At 39.8% G+C, this 19,338-nt stretch overlaps 1 protein-coding gene across 2 annotated transcripts in view; it reads right to left on the bottom strand.

Moving 5' to 3' along the window:
* Positions 1 to 19,338, bottom strand: part of LOC146362372 (retinoic acid receptor beta-like) — a 255,828-nt gene that overhangs the window by 95,119 nt on the left and 141,371 nt on the right. The window contains exons 1-2 of one of the 2 annotated variants that reach the window (XM_084919460.1): positions 16,249 to 17,089; positions 1,825 to 1,973 (exon numbers count right to left, since the gene is read on the bottom strand). In XM_084919460.1, the coding sequence (XP_084775586.1) occupies positions 1,825 to 1,973; positions 16,249 to 16,405 (306 nt within the window). In that variant the 5' untranslated portion in view covers positions 16,406 to 17,089. Of the gene's footprint in view, positions 1 to 1,824; positions 1,974 to 16,248; positions 17,090 to 19,338 lie in introns of those variants that run through there. The other variant, XM_084919459.1, reaches the window with a different exon arrangement.

Genomic DNA, 19,338 nt, shown 5'->3' with positions numbered 1-19,338 from the left:
AGGATATGCCACCTGCTGACCGAGCGAATGAACCCTATCGTAAACTGAATTAGCGTCATTACAAACGTGTGTTAAATTTGATTTAGTGATAGTCGAGTGTGTTTATGCTTGTCTGTGTGGAGAGGATTGTTGGAATAGTGATGATAATGTCCGCTATCACTGTCGATTGTCAGTAAACACTTCATCTGGCTGATGAATCTTCACGTGACATATTACAAAGTCTGTGTTATTAACTCTGTAATTAGGCGCCATTCTTCTTATTTTACGGCGCTGTTGTTCAATCGGGGAACGCTCTCTGTTGAGGAGAAAAGCAAAAATTTGTTGCGGATACGGATTATCCATTGTTTAAATGTCCCGGTAGTCGAAAAGGAAGCAGAGCTGTTGAGAAATGCTAGGAGCTAACTGGGCTCTAACCGTATCATTCAAATATATTGAATGTCGCAATGTTGGCAAAGAGAGGAAGTGACGTAAGATTTGCGCATGCGGGGTACCGATCGGGTTTCCGGTACGGATCAGGTAGCGACACACCCAACCCATCCTTCAAATTCGGGGAAAAGGAGGACGCATTTGTCGGCTGCATTCGGAGGAGTCTACGAATTTGGACAGCCTTCGGCGCGTCGCTGTGACGTAATCGGTCTACAAATGCGGCCTCAGGAGGATGCAGCACATGAATTTGGACGTGACCATAATTTGGAAACACCCAGGCCTGACAATGGAGAAAATGTGGAATAGTGTTGAATCTTCCCAGGAGTCGTTGTCCTAAAAACAAAGAGCTCAAATAGCAAATCAACAGCTCCTCCAGGAGCTCACAAAAGAACCAACACAACATCCAAGGGCCTCAGTCTCAGTTAAGCAGTCACAGTCATCGTTCACAATTCAGCAAGAAGAAAGAGACTGGGATATTGACAGAATTCCAAGGTGAAAACCATTGCTGTCGCACATTTGAATCAAGAAAAAAAAATCTTGATAATCTCTAAGACGTTTGGGAAAATTGTCTGTGGACTGAAAAGACAACAACTTTTTGGAAGTTTGAATCCCATTCTATCAGGAATAAAATGACCATAGCATATCATAAAAGAACATTACACTAAGAGTCAAACATGGTGGTGGTAGCATGATGATTTGGGACAGGGCCTAAACAACTAGCCATAAGTGATGGAACCATGAATTCTGCTCTCTACCAGAAACTCCTCAAAGACTTACACGTGCTTGGGTTTTACAGCAGGAGCATGAACACCAGCGAATCCACCTCTTAAAGGCTTTGGAGTTGCCTAGACATGACCTTAAACAACCCTCAAATGTGGCAGAATTAAAACAATGTCCAGTTACTGCAAATGCTTGATTGCAGTTCGTGCTGCCACAATCACTTAAGGGACCATTGCTTTTTCACATAGGGCCAGGTAGTCCTGGATAGTTTTTTCACTTAACAAAAAAATCATTGCATTTTTTATTTACTCAGGTTATCTTTGTCTATCATGAAACTTTGTTTGATGACCTGAAACATGTGACAAATGTGCAAAAAGAAAAGAGAAAATAAATATTTTAATAAAAAAAAATAGGAAGGGGGCAAATACTTTTTTTCATAGCACTGTATCTTTGTCTCTCAGTCTTGCTGTTACTTACGAGGCAACATGGCACCCACAATGGAAAAAAATAGGTTTAAAATTAACAATTAAGAAACAAAAAAATCCATCACAAGGTTCTCAAAAGGCAAAAACAAAGGCAACTGTGTGTAATGCTCTTCAGCAAAAATAACCCTGGACTCAGCATGGCAGAGAAACAAAAAAGCTCATTACTTTGTGTGACCAAGTACAAGAGTCCTACCTTGCAGCCCTCACAGGCACTGACACCATAGTGGTATCCAGAGGATTTGTCCTGGCAGACGAAGCAGGGCTTGTACACCCTAGGAGGGGGTGGTGGGGATGGTGGGCTGGGGACAAGTTCCTCAGAACTGGTGCTCTGTGTTTCAATGGCTGCAGGGATTGCAAACAAAAAGAAGGAGATGAAGAAGGTTGTTCTACTAAAATAACTAAAATAATTGAACAATTTGGAATTAGAAAAGAACTTTAAATTTTAACGTACAGGAAACTAAACTGTCTCACTACAATTAGGTTCTTTGCCTACAGAGAGAAAACATTAGCCACAAATTCCACATATAAACTTTTATACATCACATTCTGCTTTCGAGTATTTCTCATGATTAGTTTGTGTGTGTTGCTTGGGCAAAATGCTTAATGCATTTCCAGGGATGGTTCATTTTCATTTAAATTACCTTGTCAGCCAAGTCTTTGATCTAGAAAATATAACCATTTATCAAATTGCTTGTTGAAGTATAACGAAACGAAGATATTTGAAATGATTTAGGTGATACAACTGAGTAAAAGTCACTATTGTTTTAGAATAAAAAACTAATTGTCTACTACAATAAGAAATAGGCACTGCTCGTATTTGTACTTAATTTCTTATAAGTTACTGAAGCTCATATTCATGAATATCTTTCCAACCAACGTGCGTATGTGAACAGAAACTTACTAACTGATACATGATGTTCACTGTGTACTGAAAATCAGGACTAAAACGGGTTACATGGATTTACAACCAGAATAGTGAAAAAACAGGAAGTTCTTTTGGTTCAATCCAAGTTAAACTTCCCATTTTATTTTAGTCAAACTTGAATCCACCAAACAGACACTTGTTAACAAATTCCTCTTATTACAATTAACAAACAGCATAGGCCTTTCTTGGAAACATCCATCTAATTTACTCCAAAATATTATTTCATTTTCAGATAATTATGAAGGAGGGTCCAGTAAATTAGCTGAGCACACACAGAAAAGAGATGGCTATAAAAGAAATGTTAAGCATTAATCATTAAACAGCAGTGTTTATGGGACATGTGCGTGTAACATGCAGATAAAATACCACTAACAATGCTACAAGAGAGAATTTAGCACCATCAATAAAAATGCACCAAAACCATGATAATTGTAGAGACCAATCAGCTGTCCACACACATACACAACCTTTCTACATAGAAAATGGGAAGCATTCCATCCAGCAGATTCGATTACATTCTTCCGTAGTTCATCAGGGTAAACCCAATTACCAATCTTAAGAGACAAGCTCTTATAATTACTGGACTCTTGTCCCTGTATGGAATTCCCTGGTGATTTAATCTGATCTTCCATCACACTCACCGTTTACTTACAAATTACAAGGTTATTCCAAATTATACAATTTAGGGTATTTATATTTAGCTGTACTCTTGACTATTTATATTTGGGCATTTTACTATTACTTTGTTCAGTTCAATTGCATTTTTATAGTGCCAATGTACAATGCACTTCCAACTTGGTAAGGACAGAGAGACAAGCATTGATTTTCATTTCATTGCTTCTAATGCTCCAGATGGTTTGCCTGTGAAGCTGGCAGAGAGCAGGTTAAAACATTTGCACATAAAGCAGATGTTCGTTGAGACAATCTGCTGGAGATGAGCCAGTGGTCTGACACACAAAGCCACTTGATAAAGGAGGATCAAGAAAACAGGCACTTGTGCATGCTCTTATATATTTACAGTATGAGTTAAAGACCAGCCTGGGTTGGAAATTATTTAAGGAAGAATTTTGAACTTTCTATCTCCATTTTTTGCAAAATTCGCTCATATAACCAAACCACAGATAATACACATAGATACTTGGAATAATGCATTAATGCAGTTGTCTTACATACATCATTCTATTGTGTGGCAGCATGTCTATACAAATTATAACTAGTCATACTACGCTGAACTATTTTTTTGCTGATTTTCAGGTGGTCTATTTTGTCCAAATCTGTAGATACTTGTACTTACATGATATGAGAATATCAGACAGAATAAATTGTAATAATGTTGTCTGTTCAGCACAATGTGTGTGTGTGTGTGTGTGTCTTGTGTAACAAATCACCAGCCCATAACAGGTGCTATTGACATTATTACCAGATTTCAGTAACAGAAAATCCAAATCACACATGCACAGAAATCTAACCATAGATGTCCATAAGTTTTGTGTATTAATAAGAAATAAAACAGGGGAAAACTATTGAACACATGAAGAAGGCGAGGTGCAAAAAATGCATGGACAGTCACGACACCAGCAGAAATCTATCAGTAATTAGAAAGCAGTCATGCAAATTAATATCAGCTGGTTCAGTCCCAGCTGATGACCAATAAAAATGTGTCATTACCAACATGTCACACAAGAAACATCTCATGATGGGTAAAAACAATGAGCTCTCTCAAGACCTTCATAACCTTATTGTTGCAAAAACTACTCATGCCACTGGCTCCTGTGAGCACTGTTGGGGCCATAATCTGGAAGTGGAAAGATCATCATTTCACCATAAACCACAATTAGATGCCCCCCGCAAGATTTTAGACAGAGGAGTATAAAGAATTATCAGAACAGTTGAAAATTGGGCCACAACCACACCTGATGCATGCAATGTTTCTTCACGTATCTTGAAGCTGTCCCCACCAACACAAAGTATTAAATATATTTCAGTAAGCATGTTAAAGACTATTTCCCTATGTCATTTCTCATAACTTAACCCATGGACATCCATGTTTTGATTTCTTTGCATCTGTGGATTGGATGGATTGTTACCAACAGCTGAGAATTTCATTTCAACTGTAATTTATAAGACTCATATGTTCAATTCAATTGCATTTTTATAGTGCAATTGAATTGAGTTGCACCCGTGGGGTTGCAGAGGGTGTCTGCCGTTTGAGACCTTGGATGAGTAGCGATAGCTGAGGCGATGAAATGGTCAAGCAAGGCGAACCTGTGAGTGTTTTGGCAAAGAAATTGATGCCGCCCAGAAATCGGAATGCAAAAGATACAAACCTAGACGTGGTTTCAATGTCAAATGACGGGAAGGGAAGATTGACGTGATTGTGGAAGAAACGGAACATGTTCCCAGTTGCTTGCGGCAAGACTATTGATTATAGCTTCTTGGGAGAGGCTGATGAGCTCTGCGATGCTAGGGTTTAGATCGCGCATTTTGTGGCTGAAAATGGAGCAACTGGTGTCAGAGCTGCCTCTGCATAAGAGCCCAAGGCTGGTGGGTGACTGACAGCCATGCATGAGCCGATGCATGAGGGGCATGATGGAAGGGGAATTGCTTTGGCCTTTGTTGATTATGTGAGCTACAGTGAGGTTGTCTGAGTGAATGAGGATGGATCTTTTTGACCATTTGTGGCCCCACAGTAAGGCCGAGATCACCACTGGGTAGATTTCGAAAACAGCTGTGGAAGGCAGGAACCATTCCTGGATATAGTGGCAGAACTCAGGAGGCCATGCTGAAGTGAACCATCTTCTGCCATAATAACCCCCAAAGCTGGCAGAAGGGGCAGCATCTGTGTAAAGCTGAATGTCATAAAAGAAAGAAATGCCATTCCAGTTAGCAAGGAGAAGTTGCCAGAGTTGCAGTTTGGCTTTGGAAGAGTTTTCTAGCGTGATAGTGCTGAGGAGTGATGGTTTATATGGTGCAAGTGAAAGCAAGTGAGAGATAAAGGAGCGGTCTTGAGGAATTACCCATAATGCAAAGTTTAAATAAGGGAGGCTAGCTGTCGTTTGGAACTTGTGGCAACGAGGAGAAAGTTTTGAAGGACAAAAGTGATTGAGTTTTTCAATAGGCCCTCTTTTTTTCTGAAATTGGAATGCCAAGTTCAGAGAAGACTGACCTCAAAGTGGATAGCTCATGAGCTGGCGGTGATGTGGAAGGGGATATGACCAGGAAATTGTCAAGAAGATGAACTAAAAATGGCAGCTTATGGTTGTAGGAAAGGATCTAACATAGAGCTTCAGAGAGTGAGCCAAACAGCTTGGGGCTGCTTTTGCAACCAAAGGTTAGCCTGACGGCGAAATAATATCCCTCCACTTGACTCCGAACAAGCACCTGAAATCAGGGTGAATTGGCAGGCATTTGTGATGTTGGCTTTTAAAAGCCATGCACCTCTGCCAGCGATCTTAACAAGGGAAATGGCGTGGTTCACTGTAGAGTATTTAAGAGAATAATCATCGCTGGGAACAAGGCTATTTATGCACGCAATATGACTACCGTGAGGCACAGATAACTCTATGATGATGCGCTTTTTGCCTGAATAATTTCTGTTGAGATGCCAAGTGGGCTGATGCAAAAGAGGGGAAAAGGGTCCAATCATGAAACCCTCCCTAACTTCTTTGGCTGTCAACTGGAGGTTTCTACAGGTACAAGAAACTGATGGCTGGGTGACAATGCCTGGGTGGAAACCTTCAGAAAAACCTTTGAGTAAAAAGTTGACGAAGTCTGGATTAGGGTGATTTTTTTAAGGCTTCTTTTGATCTTGGATTCTGAATGCGTGTCGAAACGGGTAAAGCTAGTCATTGCTTGGGGGGCATGCTGGGCGGGAATTGCCGCCGTCGTAAAAGGAGCAGGAGTGGAGATAGCGGCACTAACACCTGAGGCAACCAGAATCGTTGAAATTATTACAAATGGTGCGGCCTCCTGGATGCATGATGGGTCTGCCCTTCCTATCTGTACCTTGTGGCAAAGGCATGCTAGGAATGGATTCTGTGGGTTTTGAAATTTCTGGTGTACATGTTGGGGCCAAGCGGTTAAGAGCGGATGCGCGGCTTATGGGCTGTGAATTATTTTGGGCTCAAATGATACAGGATGATACAGGAGCACCGCATATCTTGCAGGAAAGAGAAAAACGGGCAGCAGAGTTCCTGGTTGAGCCTGGCCCAGAATGTGTCCTGATCAAACTGTTGTAAGCAAACTGCTACATGAGAATCGAACTGGATGTGGTACTAGTAAAAGCCGGTGCCGCCGAATCATAGGGTGAGATCAAGTATTATTGTCAAGTACATATCGAGCTCTTGTCTTTGGGAGGGGAAAGCGGTGCAGAGAACACCTCTATATAGTGAAAAGGCGAAAGCAAACTCAAGCGCAGTGAGCTCCTTTGCCCGAGATGGGGCCGCACATGATGATGGGACCGTGATGGCTGTCGATCAACCTGGGTGGAGTGGGCTGGTTGAGTGGTAGTAGAATGAGCTCAGCTAGATCTATATATTTATATAGATCCAGCAACGATTTGTTGGCGAAGGTGAGCAGATACTGGGGAAGGTTTGGGAGCCGGTGGGCTGAGAAGAGGAATTGCAGAGGGAGGTGAAGAGGCCAGCGAAAACTGAGCAATATTAGTTTGAAAAGAGGGGCCCTGGGCTAAAAAACTTGGCCATGTGCTGCTTGGAGGAGGAAGGAGGAAAAAGAACTGGGTTAGGAGGAGATATAGTTGGATACCTGGTAGTAGGAATGTAGGCTGAAATATTGTAAAGAGAAGCCAAGGTGAGAGGAACTTGCAACCCGGTGCCAGGAGGGTTTGCTGCAGTGATTAATAATAATGATAATAATAATAATAATAATAATAATAATAATACATTTTATTTAAGAAAGTGCCTTTCAAAACACTCAAGGACACTGTACACAAGCGATCACAACAACAAACATAACAATTTACAAAAAAAAAAAGGATAAAACATTGAGCAAATAAATAAAATAAATTAAAGTAGCAGGATGGAAAAGTTTCCGTGAAATAGACTATTGTGAATAGGTGAGTTTTGAGTCTTAAAAAGAGGGAAGGAAGTGATGTTTCTTATCTCAGGAGGAAGGGAGTTCCAAAGACGGGAGGCAGAGCAACAGAAAGCCCTGAGAGATTTCTGAAAGAATTCAAACGTACAGCTCTGCTATCACTTCCAACATAAATGAAGACAGAAAACTAAACAGCAGTGTCGTTTGTAGGGTTACTGAAGTTGGGCTAGCTGGTATATAATGATGTGCTACGTGATCGCTAGCTACACAGCTAAGTTAGCATAACATAAGGCAGTCGTGGCTCAAAGAGTTGGCAGTTCGCCTTGTAACCGGAAGGTTGCCGGTTCGAGCCCCAACTCGGACAGTCTCGGTCGTTGTGTCCTTGGGCAAGACACTTCACCTACCGCCTACTTAGATAGATTATGTATGTTATACATACATCAAGTAATAAATGTATAAGTAATTTTACTTTTTCAGCACATTGTATTGAATTATAACGTTTTACTCTTACATAGATCAGTCTGTTGTTGTGACTTAAAATATGGAAACAGCAACTCATTCTACACAAGAACAGTTCCCTATATAATAACCACAGTGCAATATTCTGTATCAAACACTTAATAACTGAAACAAGGTGTTCGCATCAGGTGAGGACTACTGAAGCACAGAATTAATGTGCCTTAGCCTTCACCAGGCGGTACAGCACACTTCAACATACATCTAGAGGAAAAATACTTTGGTGCATTTGTGATGGCTGGGCGATTACACACTGAGGAGAGGCAGCCACAACAATTTAGCCCTGCTACCTATTTGAAACTCATGGCTGCTTCTAAGAGGCAGTGTGACCACCTGCAGACAGATGGGACGTATAAACATAGATGCATTACACCCCTCATTACATGTATGTGTGGAGGTGTGGTCATCAGTTAGCTACATAGGCATCAGTTGCGGGGGAGCCTTTTTCCATTTTCTGCATGATTAAACTTTGAGTCGGCTTCTCTGCATGTTAACATACACAGAAAGCTCGGAGAAATAAAGGCCATTGACAGACAAGTGGGCACAGCTAGTGTGGCTTACGAACAGGGAGAGAAAAATGAGCGACTCCTCAACCCTTACCCTCTGGCTGAACCTGCCGGTTGGGTAAAAAAGCACAGGCTCCCTGCTGGAGTCTGCGAGATGAATAAGGGGAGGGACTGTGATTGGCTATCTACAAGAACTGTGGTTAGTGACACCAGAGAATGCTGATATGAACACACACTGCCTTTTACAACCAGCCAGTAAGAAAACGTGCTGACTGAGAAGTACTTCTTCTTGGAATGGAGAACTGTCACCATATACCTCCCCCTTAAAGAAATTCAAATAATTCAGAATAGGGCTGCAACCATTCACCAAGTAATTTGAAAAATAATTCACATTTTTTTTCTTCAAAGCTTTTTTTATCGCACAGTGCCATAGTGCACCGTCGTCACCGTGTAAGCGGGAGCATTTAACCCACATTCGTGACTAAAAATAGACCTGCACCACAACAGCGTGTGAATAATAAGTTTGACAACATTAAACCCAGCAGCCCCCAGTTTTTCAACAAAAAGACTGATAACACAATAGCTCCACTGGAGCTGACGCTGCCACAGTTTAAGGCAAGGTTGTCAAACTCATTTTACACGGCGGGCCACATGCAGCCCACTTTGATATTAGTGGGCCGGAGCAGTGACACTCCCCTTTGTGTCACTGTAAAGGATATTTACATACATTTATACATAATATATAATTATATAATATTAATATTAATATATTAAACTATTTTTCTACATGATGAAGAAAAAGCTGCTGTGACAAAGAAAGAAAAACTGAAAAGAAAAAAGTAAAATTTCTATAGCAGAAGGTGAAAAAAGAAACTTTTCTGTCATATATTTATTGTTTAATGAACGGCCATAAGGGAGGTTTTTATCAGTAGGAAAAGCTGTAAAGTTTATGAAAATACAGTTAAAAGTCTACAAATTCTGCTTGTGTTTGATCTGCTGCTCACAACAAACAAACAAGTTAAGAATTGTAAATGGCTTCACTGTGAGACGTTGAGCCATGGCTCTGTGCTACATCTCTGCCATTCAAAGAATCTTTGCACATACTTTATTTTATGAAAGATTTCACCCTTAGTGCTACATTTTCTTTTTTTAGGAAACCATTTTTTCTTCAGTGTTTTCATTTTCACAGCACACTACAGCCAGTTTAGAATGACCACACCTAACCATGAATATCTTTGGACTGTGGACGGAAACCTATTTACAGGAAGAGCATGTCAATTCCATACACAAAGGCTTTTAGGTTTTAATCTGGAGATTTGTTCTGTGCCCTCTGCATCCTTATGTCCAATTCTCTAGGATGGAAAACAAGTAGCCTGTGAAACTCTGTCCACACGGTCCACAAAACTGACACATGGCAAAGAATATGAAGCAAAGCCTGTCGCTACAAACAGCAATGAAGCTTTGGAGGACAAAGCTGCTTTTATGCTGCAGAAGGGAAGGTGCGCTAAAAGTGTATGTCCTAAGTAAAAATCAATTGAGTGGTACTATCATAAATCACAGGATTTAATTAAACCTGACAAATTACAAGAGATGTTTCTGTATTTGGTTTGTGTTAAGCTGTGGTGATTTTGATGTGGAGACGTAGGCATAACCTGAGTGGCTGTGGAAAGGAAGCTCACTCTTAATACTGACACTCCTCTGTATGGGAGTGTTTTTTTGTTCAGGTTTTCACAAAGTGTGCACCACATTAGAAGCAGCTTTGCATGGCCTTCCAATGTGTGCCAGAGGGAGCAAGGTTAAGAAGAGCTTAAAATACTCAAAGCATTTAAGCTAATTTAAGGGGTCAGTGTCACTACTGGTTGACCTGTCCAGGGTGTACCCTGCCTCTCGCCCTATGATAGCTGGGATAGGCTCCAGCCCTCCTGCAACCCTGACAACGTTAAGTGGAAGAGGATGGATGGATGTCAGTACTGGTCAGTACTGGTAGCATGAGGGAATATATTACATATTTTACACACACATATGTGTGTGTGTGTGTGTGTGGGGGGGGGGGGGGGGGTTAAAACATCAGATCTCAATGGGAAAAGATTATGCTGGATGTCTGTGCTAATATGAGCATGGTAATGATACCATTACATAGTAATGTGTTAAGAACAAAAAAATGCCACATCTTTTGATGGAAATAAAAATCAACCTCGAGTGCTGAATTCAAAAGACCAAAAATCAAAGGCAAAAACTGATGTGAGAGACTAGTCCATTCTGCACTCTTCTGTCCACTCTTACTTAGTAGTTTGTATGGCCTCCACATGTTTGTATGTCTGCCCAACAACATCAGGGCATCCTCCTAATGAGATGACGGATAATGGGGATCTCTTCCCAGATCTGGACCAGGGCATTACTGAGCTCCTGGACAATCTGAGGTGTAACCTGGCAGCATCAAATGGACGGAAAAATAATGTTCCCATCTGTTCTATCGGATTTAGGTCAGGTCAGTGTGGGGGCAGGTCAGTGGTATCAGTTCCTTCATCCTCCAGGAACTGCCTGCATACTCTCCCCACATGAGGCATCGTCTTGAATCAGGAAGACTCCAGGACCCATTTTGGAAGCGTAGGGTATGACCGCAGAACCAAGGATTTCACCCCAATACCTAAAGGCAGTCAGGGTGCCATTGTCTAGCCCAGGGGTGCCCAATCCCAGTCCTCAAGAGTCCTGCAGCTTTTAGATGCATCCCTACTCCAACACAGCTGAATCAAATGATTGGATTACCTCTTCAGCATCCCATCAAGTTTGGCAAAGGCCTGATAACAAGCCATTCATTTGATTCAGGTGTGACAGAACAAGGATGCATCTAAAAGCTGCAGGATGGTAGCTCTCGAGAACTGGGATTGGGCATCCCTGGTCTAGCCTGTACAGGTCTGTGTCTCCCATCTCCCAGTTTTGGTATCCTATGGCAAATTCCAATTGGGCTATGGTGCCAGGCAGTGAACACAAAGCCCACTACAGGAGTTAGGACCACCAGACCACCCTCATAGAGTCTGTTTCTGATTGTTTAGTTAAAGACACATACACAGGTGGCCTTAATGTGCCATCCTGGACACGTTGGACTACCTGTGGAACCTCTGCAGGGTTCATTTATTGCCTCGTGCTGCTCGTAGGGTCACTGACCTCAGCCAAATGCAAAATAATGAAAAAACAGAAAAGATGCAGAGTGAAAATGTTTGTTCTGTTGTTAATTTCATTCAAGCTACAACTGATTTATATCCCCTACTATATCTCAGAAGTGTGTGTGTGTGTGTGTGTGTGTGTTATTGTTATTCAGCAATCATTCTGATAAAAGAATAATTGTTTTACTTTACAACCAAACATTTCACTGTTTGCCCGTCAGCTTCAGAAAACTGTATGATTATATTAGAAAATCAATTTTTTTTTTTTTGGAAATCAAAAATCATGAAAAAAATCACATAAACACACAACCTTGAAAAATTATGAAACTATCACTGGGACCCTAATAAGAAGGTCTGTGACGGTGTGTTAAGAGCAGACTGAAAAATGTTCAGTATATTTTCAATAATGTATTTCAATGTATTTTTCAGGTTTATACATTCAAATTCAAATTCTGTCGTACACAGTACAACATGTAGTGAAACGTTTTTGCTGTACAATATCCGACCATTAAACTACAGTAAAGAAATTTACAAAATTTACATTTTAAAAGTTTACAGTAAAAAAAACGTCTAACAGATTTAAAGAATAAATTAGGAATTTAACCTAAGAATTAAGCTAAATTATAAGATAAAAAATAGAATATGAAAATAAAACATTTAAGAAAGAAATTATAAGAAGTGTGCAAATAAACAGTGTGTGTGCAGTGACATGATGCATGACAGTTCAGAGTATCCCTGGGTCAAGACCCGAATAGCCTGAGGGAAGAAGCTCGTCCTCATTCTCTCTGTTTTGGCCTTAAGAGAGTGGAAGCATTTCCCAGATCTCAACAGTGAGAAGAGTCCATTGTTGGGATGGGAGAGGTCCATATATAGTGTGTTTTGTAGAAGCCTAAAACATGTATATTTTCCACTTCTGCAAATATACTTTCAGAAGGAGAAATTCTAATGTATAGTCAAGTAATCAATGACAAATCAGGGAAAACTCCTCTAAAACTCTAATAAGACTGCAAAAGACACAACAAGAAATTCCTCATATTTTTTAACATAGTCGATAAAATTATTATCTATTGGTTTGTATTGAGGTTTCCCGTTGTTCACTCTGTTGTTTTATCCTATTTCTTTATTTTTTATTACAGTTTTAAACAGAACTGTCCATTTTATACATTTAAAGATGACATGAAGCTCAGGGCAGGCTATTTAAAAAAAACTTTCTGTGAAAAAAATCTAATTTTCAGCATCATAAACCTTTTTTAAAAAGTAATAACATCTAGTATTTTTTTAATTACCACTACAACATCAGCTATAGAAAGTGTTAAAATGAGTCATTCTTTATAATATGAAATATGAAAGTTGCATGTATCAGCAGCTATGATGATTTATGAGCTCGCTAATATATGATATTTATTTAAAGGCAGGTATTTTCATCAACACACAGTGTCAGCAGAGCCCAGGGCAGCCTTAATGCCACCCTAATCATTTCACTGTTGTACACAGCGTTTTATTCCCCCCGTTCACCTGTCATTTCACACAGTCATTAAATTAGTTTGGTGGCAAGTCGTGGCCTTTCATGTCCATATCAGAGATGCTAAGGCTTAAAGACAAAAGACTCATTATTTCATAGCATGTGTCAGATCTACAATCCATACCAGGCTGTCTCTTTGGCTTTGTCTTTTCATGACAACATTTCAGCTGCTTGTTTCCAGATTATTGACATCATGTGTAGCCATTCGATAGCCCATTTCATCAGTGTAAGAGGTTCTTTCACTCTTAATTACCATCTGAACTGAACGAGGAAATGCATTAATGGTTGCTTTGTTGTCATTGCAGCTAATTAATACTCAGGAGGTTTGCATTTTCCTGGAAAAACAAACTATAAAACCGATGTTTCAGTGAACACAAGACATGCTTCTTCAAATCAAGGTCTTATTTAAACAGTAGCTTACTGGGATGTGTTAGTTAGAAGGCCTCCTGTCACCTGCACACTGGGCTTCACAGGCCAAAGTGTTACTCATGAGTTCCTCATTTTTAGCATTGCGGCTATTTCAAGTTCACTGAGATCTGACATTGCGAGATTGCACAAAAATAATGGCATATTTAAAAAATGGGGGCAGGGGAGGCTTTCCCAGTCATTTCCTTATTTCTACCTTACTTTAAAAATTAATCTGCAAACTTTTATCAAGAATAGAATTATTGATAAAAGAAACATTGGCCCAGTCACCAACAGCAGCTTTACATGCCCTGCAAATATTAAAATATTCACAAGCTACACTATTTTCATCAATCGATTCTTAATTTAATTTACTTAACTTATTAATTAAAGTATTGAGTTCATTTTGAGGGTTCATATAACAGATTAAGGACATTTTGCATTGTCAATGAGGAACATAAGAGTGAATTCACTCAATCACAGAACCATAAACAAATATGAAATGCAAAATATAACAAACAAAAAACATTCACTCTTCTATTTGAAGTAAATCAAGTGCAAAAACAGTTGTTTCAAACAAAAAGGGAACAACTGAATAGGAAATAGTAGATATATGAAATAAAGAAATAAATATGCACTGGAACAGGCCTCTGCTCTGACGACAGAGAAAATCCTCCCTGCAAGCCAGTGAGACAAAGTAAATTTACGCAATCTGTTAATTAGTAGGCTCACTGCGAATTAAGAGATCATGTAAAACTGCAACAACTACATCAATATAGACCAATGGTTAAAAAGTCATTTGGACTTAGTGGAAGAAAAAACACTTGGACACGGCAGAAGTCTGAATAAAATCCAGTCCATGTTGGCCTTTTGTTCAAAGCTGACAGGACTAGTTTACATGGACATATCCAAGAACTCGTGGGACTAATGCTCCTTATTATTCTAAGTAATGAAATGTCTTTACATTTACATTCTTAATGCGGACACTTTACCCGCTGGAGTAAACCTTTCACAGCACCATGCAATCATCGCTTTCTGGTTTTGCTTGTGTCTTAAATAAATAAATGGACAAAAATAAAAAAGCATATAATTGAAAACCTATACAGAATACCTGTAAAAAAAAAACAATAATTCATTTAATCTTAAATACATATTTAAAACGTTTACATAGTTCTGACTGAGCACATAATATAATAGAAAACATTTTTAAATGGGAAAATATTTAACAGGTTTAACGGCCTGATCGCTGTTTTTTTATTATTGTTATTTTATTTAGAGCAATAATTTGTAGATAACCACAAATTTATGTCAACTGGATATAAAGCTCTTAAAGACAATCGAGTTTTCTTTGGCATGCTGATCATTTAAAGAGCCCTGACCACCAGGAACAGGTTTCTGACAGGTTAGAAGAAAATACAGTCATTACGAAAATAAGAACTAGATGTCAATTTGAGGTAAATGACACGCAGCACAGCGCTGTCGGAGTCGGCTGCAGGTTAAAGGCTTCAGCCGAAACTTTTCCCTCTGCTCACTGGGTTTTGCCTTTGAGCAGTGACACCTGAGGAGGTCGTTAACAAATTAAGATAAATCAGAGAGCAGCCGTCAGCCATAAACAAACACTGACAACTGCCTCATGACAACAGGCTCAGTTGTGAGTGTGATATTATATCGGCTGTTTCGAATATCGTGCGGTAACATGCAGGCTAGTTTTGTAACAAAAATCTAAACAGATCCACAAATAACGAGTCATAATTCATAAAAGGGGATATAATAATAATAATTATGACACAGTGCTCATTCTCGATACAGTCCTGACTGTGGACTGTTAAATCTTACATTTATTCTTTATGTCAACAGTACACGCAACACTCTGTGCCCTTAAAGCGTCCACTTGGTCTCCTGGATAAAAACTAGCACAAAATCATTCATTAGCTTTGGTCAGTTCGTGTTCCAGCAGCGAAAGTCAATGAAGTCCGCGCGCTCGTTTATCTGCATTAGTGTCAGAGAACGTAAGTCGCGGTTTGCCAGGCCGCCCCCTCCTGTCATGTGCAGCCCGGGGAGGGAGGTGTGGAAACGCCGCCCGTGTTTACGGTCTACATTCCTCCAGCTAGGGTGCTGCTCTCTGAACTGAACTGCTGGAAGCCATCAGCATTCATTCAGTAGATCGGCTCTGCTGGGAAGCACGTGAGGCGCTCGGAGACTTTTTCTTTGTTTTTAATAATCTAAACATTTGATTTTGCTCCAAAGATGCTCCACAAATGGTCTCCCTTTGAATCTTTAATACTTTTTTTTTGGAAGATTTAATTATGCGGCAGCGTAAAACTCTCAAATAATTACCCAGCAGTTTCCATCGTGTTTACCACTGTCACTCTTGCCACCTGCAGGCCCTTTCATTAGAACTTGTTGTGAACAGATGCCGGACTCTACCTGTATGATTATTTCGAGCTCACCTCTGCGACTCAAAGCGAAACAATAAGCACAAGAACGACAGCATGAATACGACAGAATGTGGAGAAGTTGGACCTACAGTGTGCGCTCCGGCGGTGCTGCCACTCTCTATGCGCCAGTCCGCTGATGCATGCTTTCAGAGCCTTCTCTTGCAACATGCAGGAGGACGGGCTGGAGGTGTAGAAATCCAGCATCTGTCCGGGACTTACGGTGAGCATGTCCATGCAGTCAAACATGATAAGAGGCTCTTCGTTCAACTACTCTTGTGTGTGATGCATAAAAATCGCCGACATAAGCGCAAGCAACTCCGTCGAACTCCTCTCCCCCTCCCTCCCCCTCTCCTTGGCACGGCGGATTTCGTTCCTCTTCTTCTCCTTCGTCCCGCACTGGAATCACTAATTATTTCAGTCCGAAACGCTCCGCCGCTTTTTCTAAATCCTCATTTCTTGCACCGAGTCTACTCTCCGCCCTGCCGCGAACCTCTGAAGACTCCATAATAATAACAATAATCCGACCTGTTTTTTGGAAATCGCCCCGTCTCGCATTGGGAGCGGTGGTAAAACACGCGCGAACAGGAGAATTTGTCTCTTGTAGTAATAATAATAATAATAAAAAAGAACCACGGACGGCGTTTAAAAGCTCACGTTTCTTCTGCGATGACGAATGGGTTATCCACCCCCCCGCGCAACTCATTTCCAACTAGTTTTGCCACAGAGAGTGAAAGATTGAAATGCTTAATATATGCCGGTGAACTCTGTATGAACCCTTCCGAGGCGGCTGACCTTCAAATCACCCAGGCAGGCTGACATCACTGCAGCTCCGCAGCGCGGAACAAGGCGAAGTGAAGAAACGCAGGGAAAATAATACTTTCTTCAGTTGGAAAAGAAGACCCACGCAGCTGTCCCTAAAATTTGAAACGAGGGTTTTTTATTGTCGTTATTATTATTAGTTGTATTATTGTTATTAGTCATTATACAGTATAAGCACTCACATCTCTCTGGCTGTGATGGGCATATTGCTTTTTACGCACGACGCTCACTGTTGGTGAATGTTGGGATCAGTCATGAGGTCATATTATTTATTTGATTAGTGATAAGAACTTTATCGTCATTTTATTTATCTTTTATTTTTGAATTAAAAAAAAAACAATACTCTATTTTGTTAATAGTAAGCGATCTTGTTTTACATGAAAACCATTTTTTTCACTGACAACGATAAGCATATTCACAGTTGTGCGCATTAGTAAAAAATATAAAGGGCTTATAAACTAAACTGTGACCTGTGATTTGCAACGTTTTAGAAAACTGCTGACTTTGTTGTTATATTGATATACTAAACATATTGACAATGTTGGTAGCATTTAATATCTGAATAATTAAAAGGCTGCCTTCTAAAACATGAGTTTCAGTAAGACCCAGAATACAGATTTAAGTTGCTTTGACTTAATTATAAAATAGCAGATTAAAGCAAAAAATAAAAAATAAAAATTAAGAAACTTTCGCATAATAATTTGAACCACTTTACTGAGGGTTCTTCTAAATACTCTTATTTATTTTGGCTACAGTGCAGCTGCCATTCCAAGAAATGAATCATTCCAAACAAAAGTAGAACACATTTAAGCCTACAGGCTTACATGCTGAGGGAACAAATGTATAATTTCGAGAATCTTCCTTATTTAAAGTGTTCTTTGTATAGCATTTTCACACAGCATCAGTTTCTTATGATCTGTTATTGACAACAACAAGATTCATCTGACTGTTGCTCTTCCAGGCAGATGAATCTTTATCTGTTTTCAAACATGAAATCATATGAATGAGAGAATCAATCAACATAAATTATTTGCCCTCTCGCACATTTAGGAATATGCATGAGGGGGAAATCTTATATACAAATCCTCAAAACAACATTAAGGGAACAGCTGCTGATCACAAACACAAAGAGAGATAAACTTCAGTTAGGAAACAAAAACCATCGTGACCACTGGAGAGTTAACCCTGAATCGTTTTTCAGATGATTGGCACACACCTTTGCTCTAACCAATTCTTCCTTTTTCTCCATTTGTGCATTTTGTTATTGTCTGCTGTTCTTACTGGTAGCTTGAGATGGTACCTGAAGGTCGTTCAGGTTTGCAGGTAGGTCTTCTAAAAAGGAACAGAAGTACTTCTTTGGGCTTCATGAGGGGCATTTCAAAGGGTTTTTTTTGAGTTGGCTGCCTTTTGTTCCAATCTTTGTTAAGATGATCCTGCACTACGTCAATAATGTACAGGCTTTCACGAGGCCAATCCATGACTGATTGTGTTCCCATGTGTATGTTTTTCTATGCAGGTATGCTTTTACTGCACTTGCAGTGTTTGGGATCACTGTAATTTGGAAAAATGAAGCTGTTCCAGTACCTTTAACTTTACAAGGTCCCCAAAAAACCATGACGACACCTAAGGTGTGTTTTACAGATGGCTAAAACCGCTCACTGATGTACTTCTTCCCTAACCTAGACCGTACATATAAACAATAATTTGAACCCAAAATGTCCACTTTGGATTAATGAATGATTAAAACAAGTTGCAGTCCAGTACGTGTGTGGTTAGAAATAGCTCAGCCTTTTCTCCTCATTTCAATTCTCTCTTCCATTGAGACTCTTTGCTGGGATTTTACCCCCATTTCCTAAGGACATGACTTTTAGATACTGTTTATAGACATATATATGCTATAGACATTCTTTTGTCGTGGACTTACGCAGTTTTCTTACATTTCTTTAAGGACAAATCCCATACCACATTGAGGTTTGACAAATGTTTCGGCTGATAGCTCTTTGGGAATCACCTCGTTGGTTTAAAGATACAATTGTATGTCTCTCAAACCTTGACAATTTTGGAAATTTGTAAATTCAACTAAAGAAATGAGAGCAAATTTTGTGTTTTTGCGACCAGACTAAAGATAGACTTGGTTTTGTGTAGGTGTGTAGGTGTAGGTACAACACTAGTTTATTCACCTAGTTAGGTGCCTTTTGATGTTTTAATGATTTATAGATCAAAGTTAAGTGGCTCAAGACTTTTACACAGTCCTGTAAATATTTTATTTTAAATGGCATCAAGTGCTAATTAGACAAGAAGTGCTGTTTTCCGAACTGAGCTCAGTATATTCTATCTAATAATTACTCTCCCTGTGCCTG

Source organism: Perissodus microlepis, chromosome 22 (genome assembly GCF_051167445.1).
Source record: "Perissodus microlepis isolate ML-2025 ecotype Zambia chromosome 22, ASM5116744v1, whole genome shotgun sequence".
Taxonomy (NCBI): domain Eukaryota; kingdom Metazoa; phylum Chordata; class Actinopteri; order Cichliformes; family Cichlidae; genus Perissodus; species Perissodus microlepis.
Note: the sequence above shows the minus strand (reverse complement) of the source record. Positions and strands in the feature narration are given on the sequence as shown.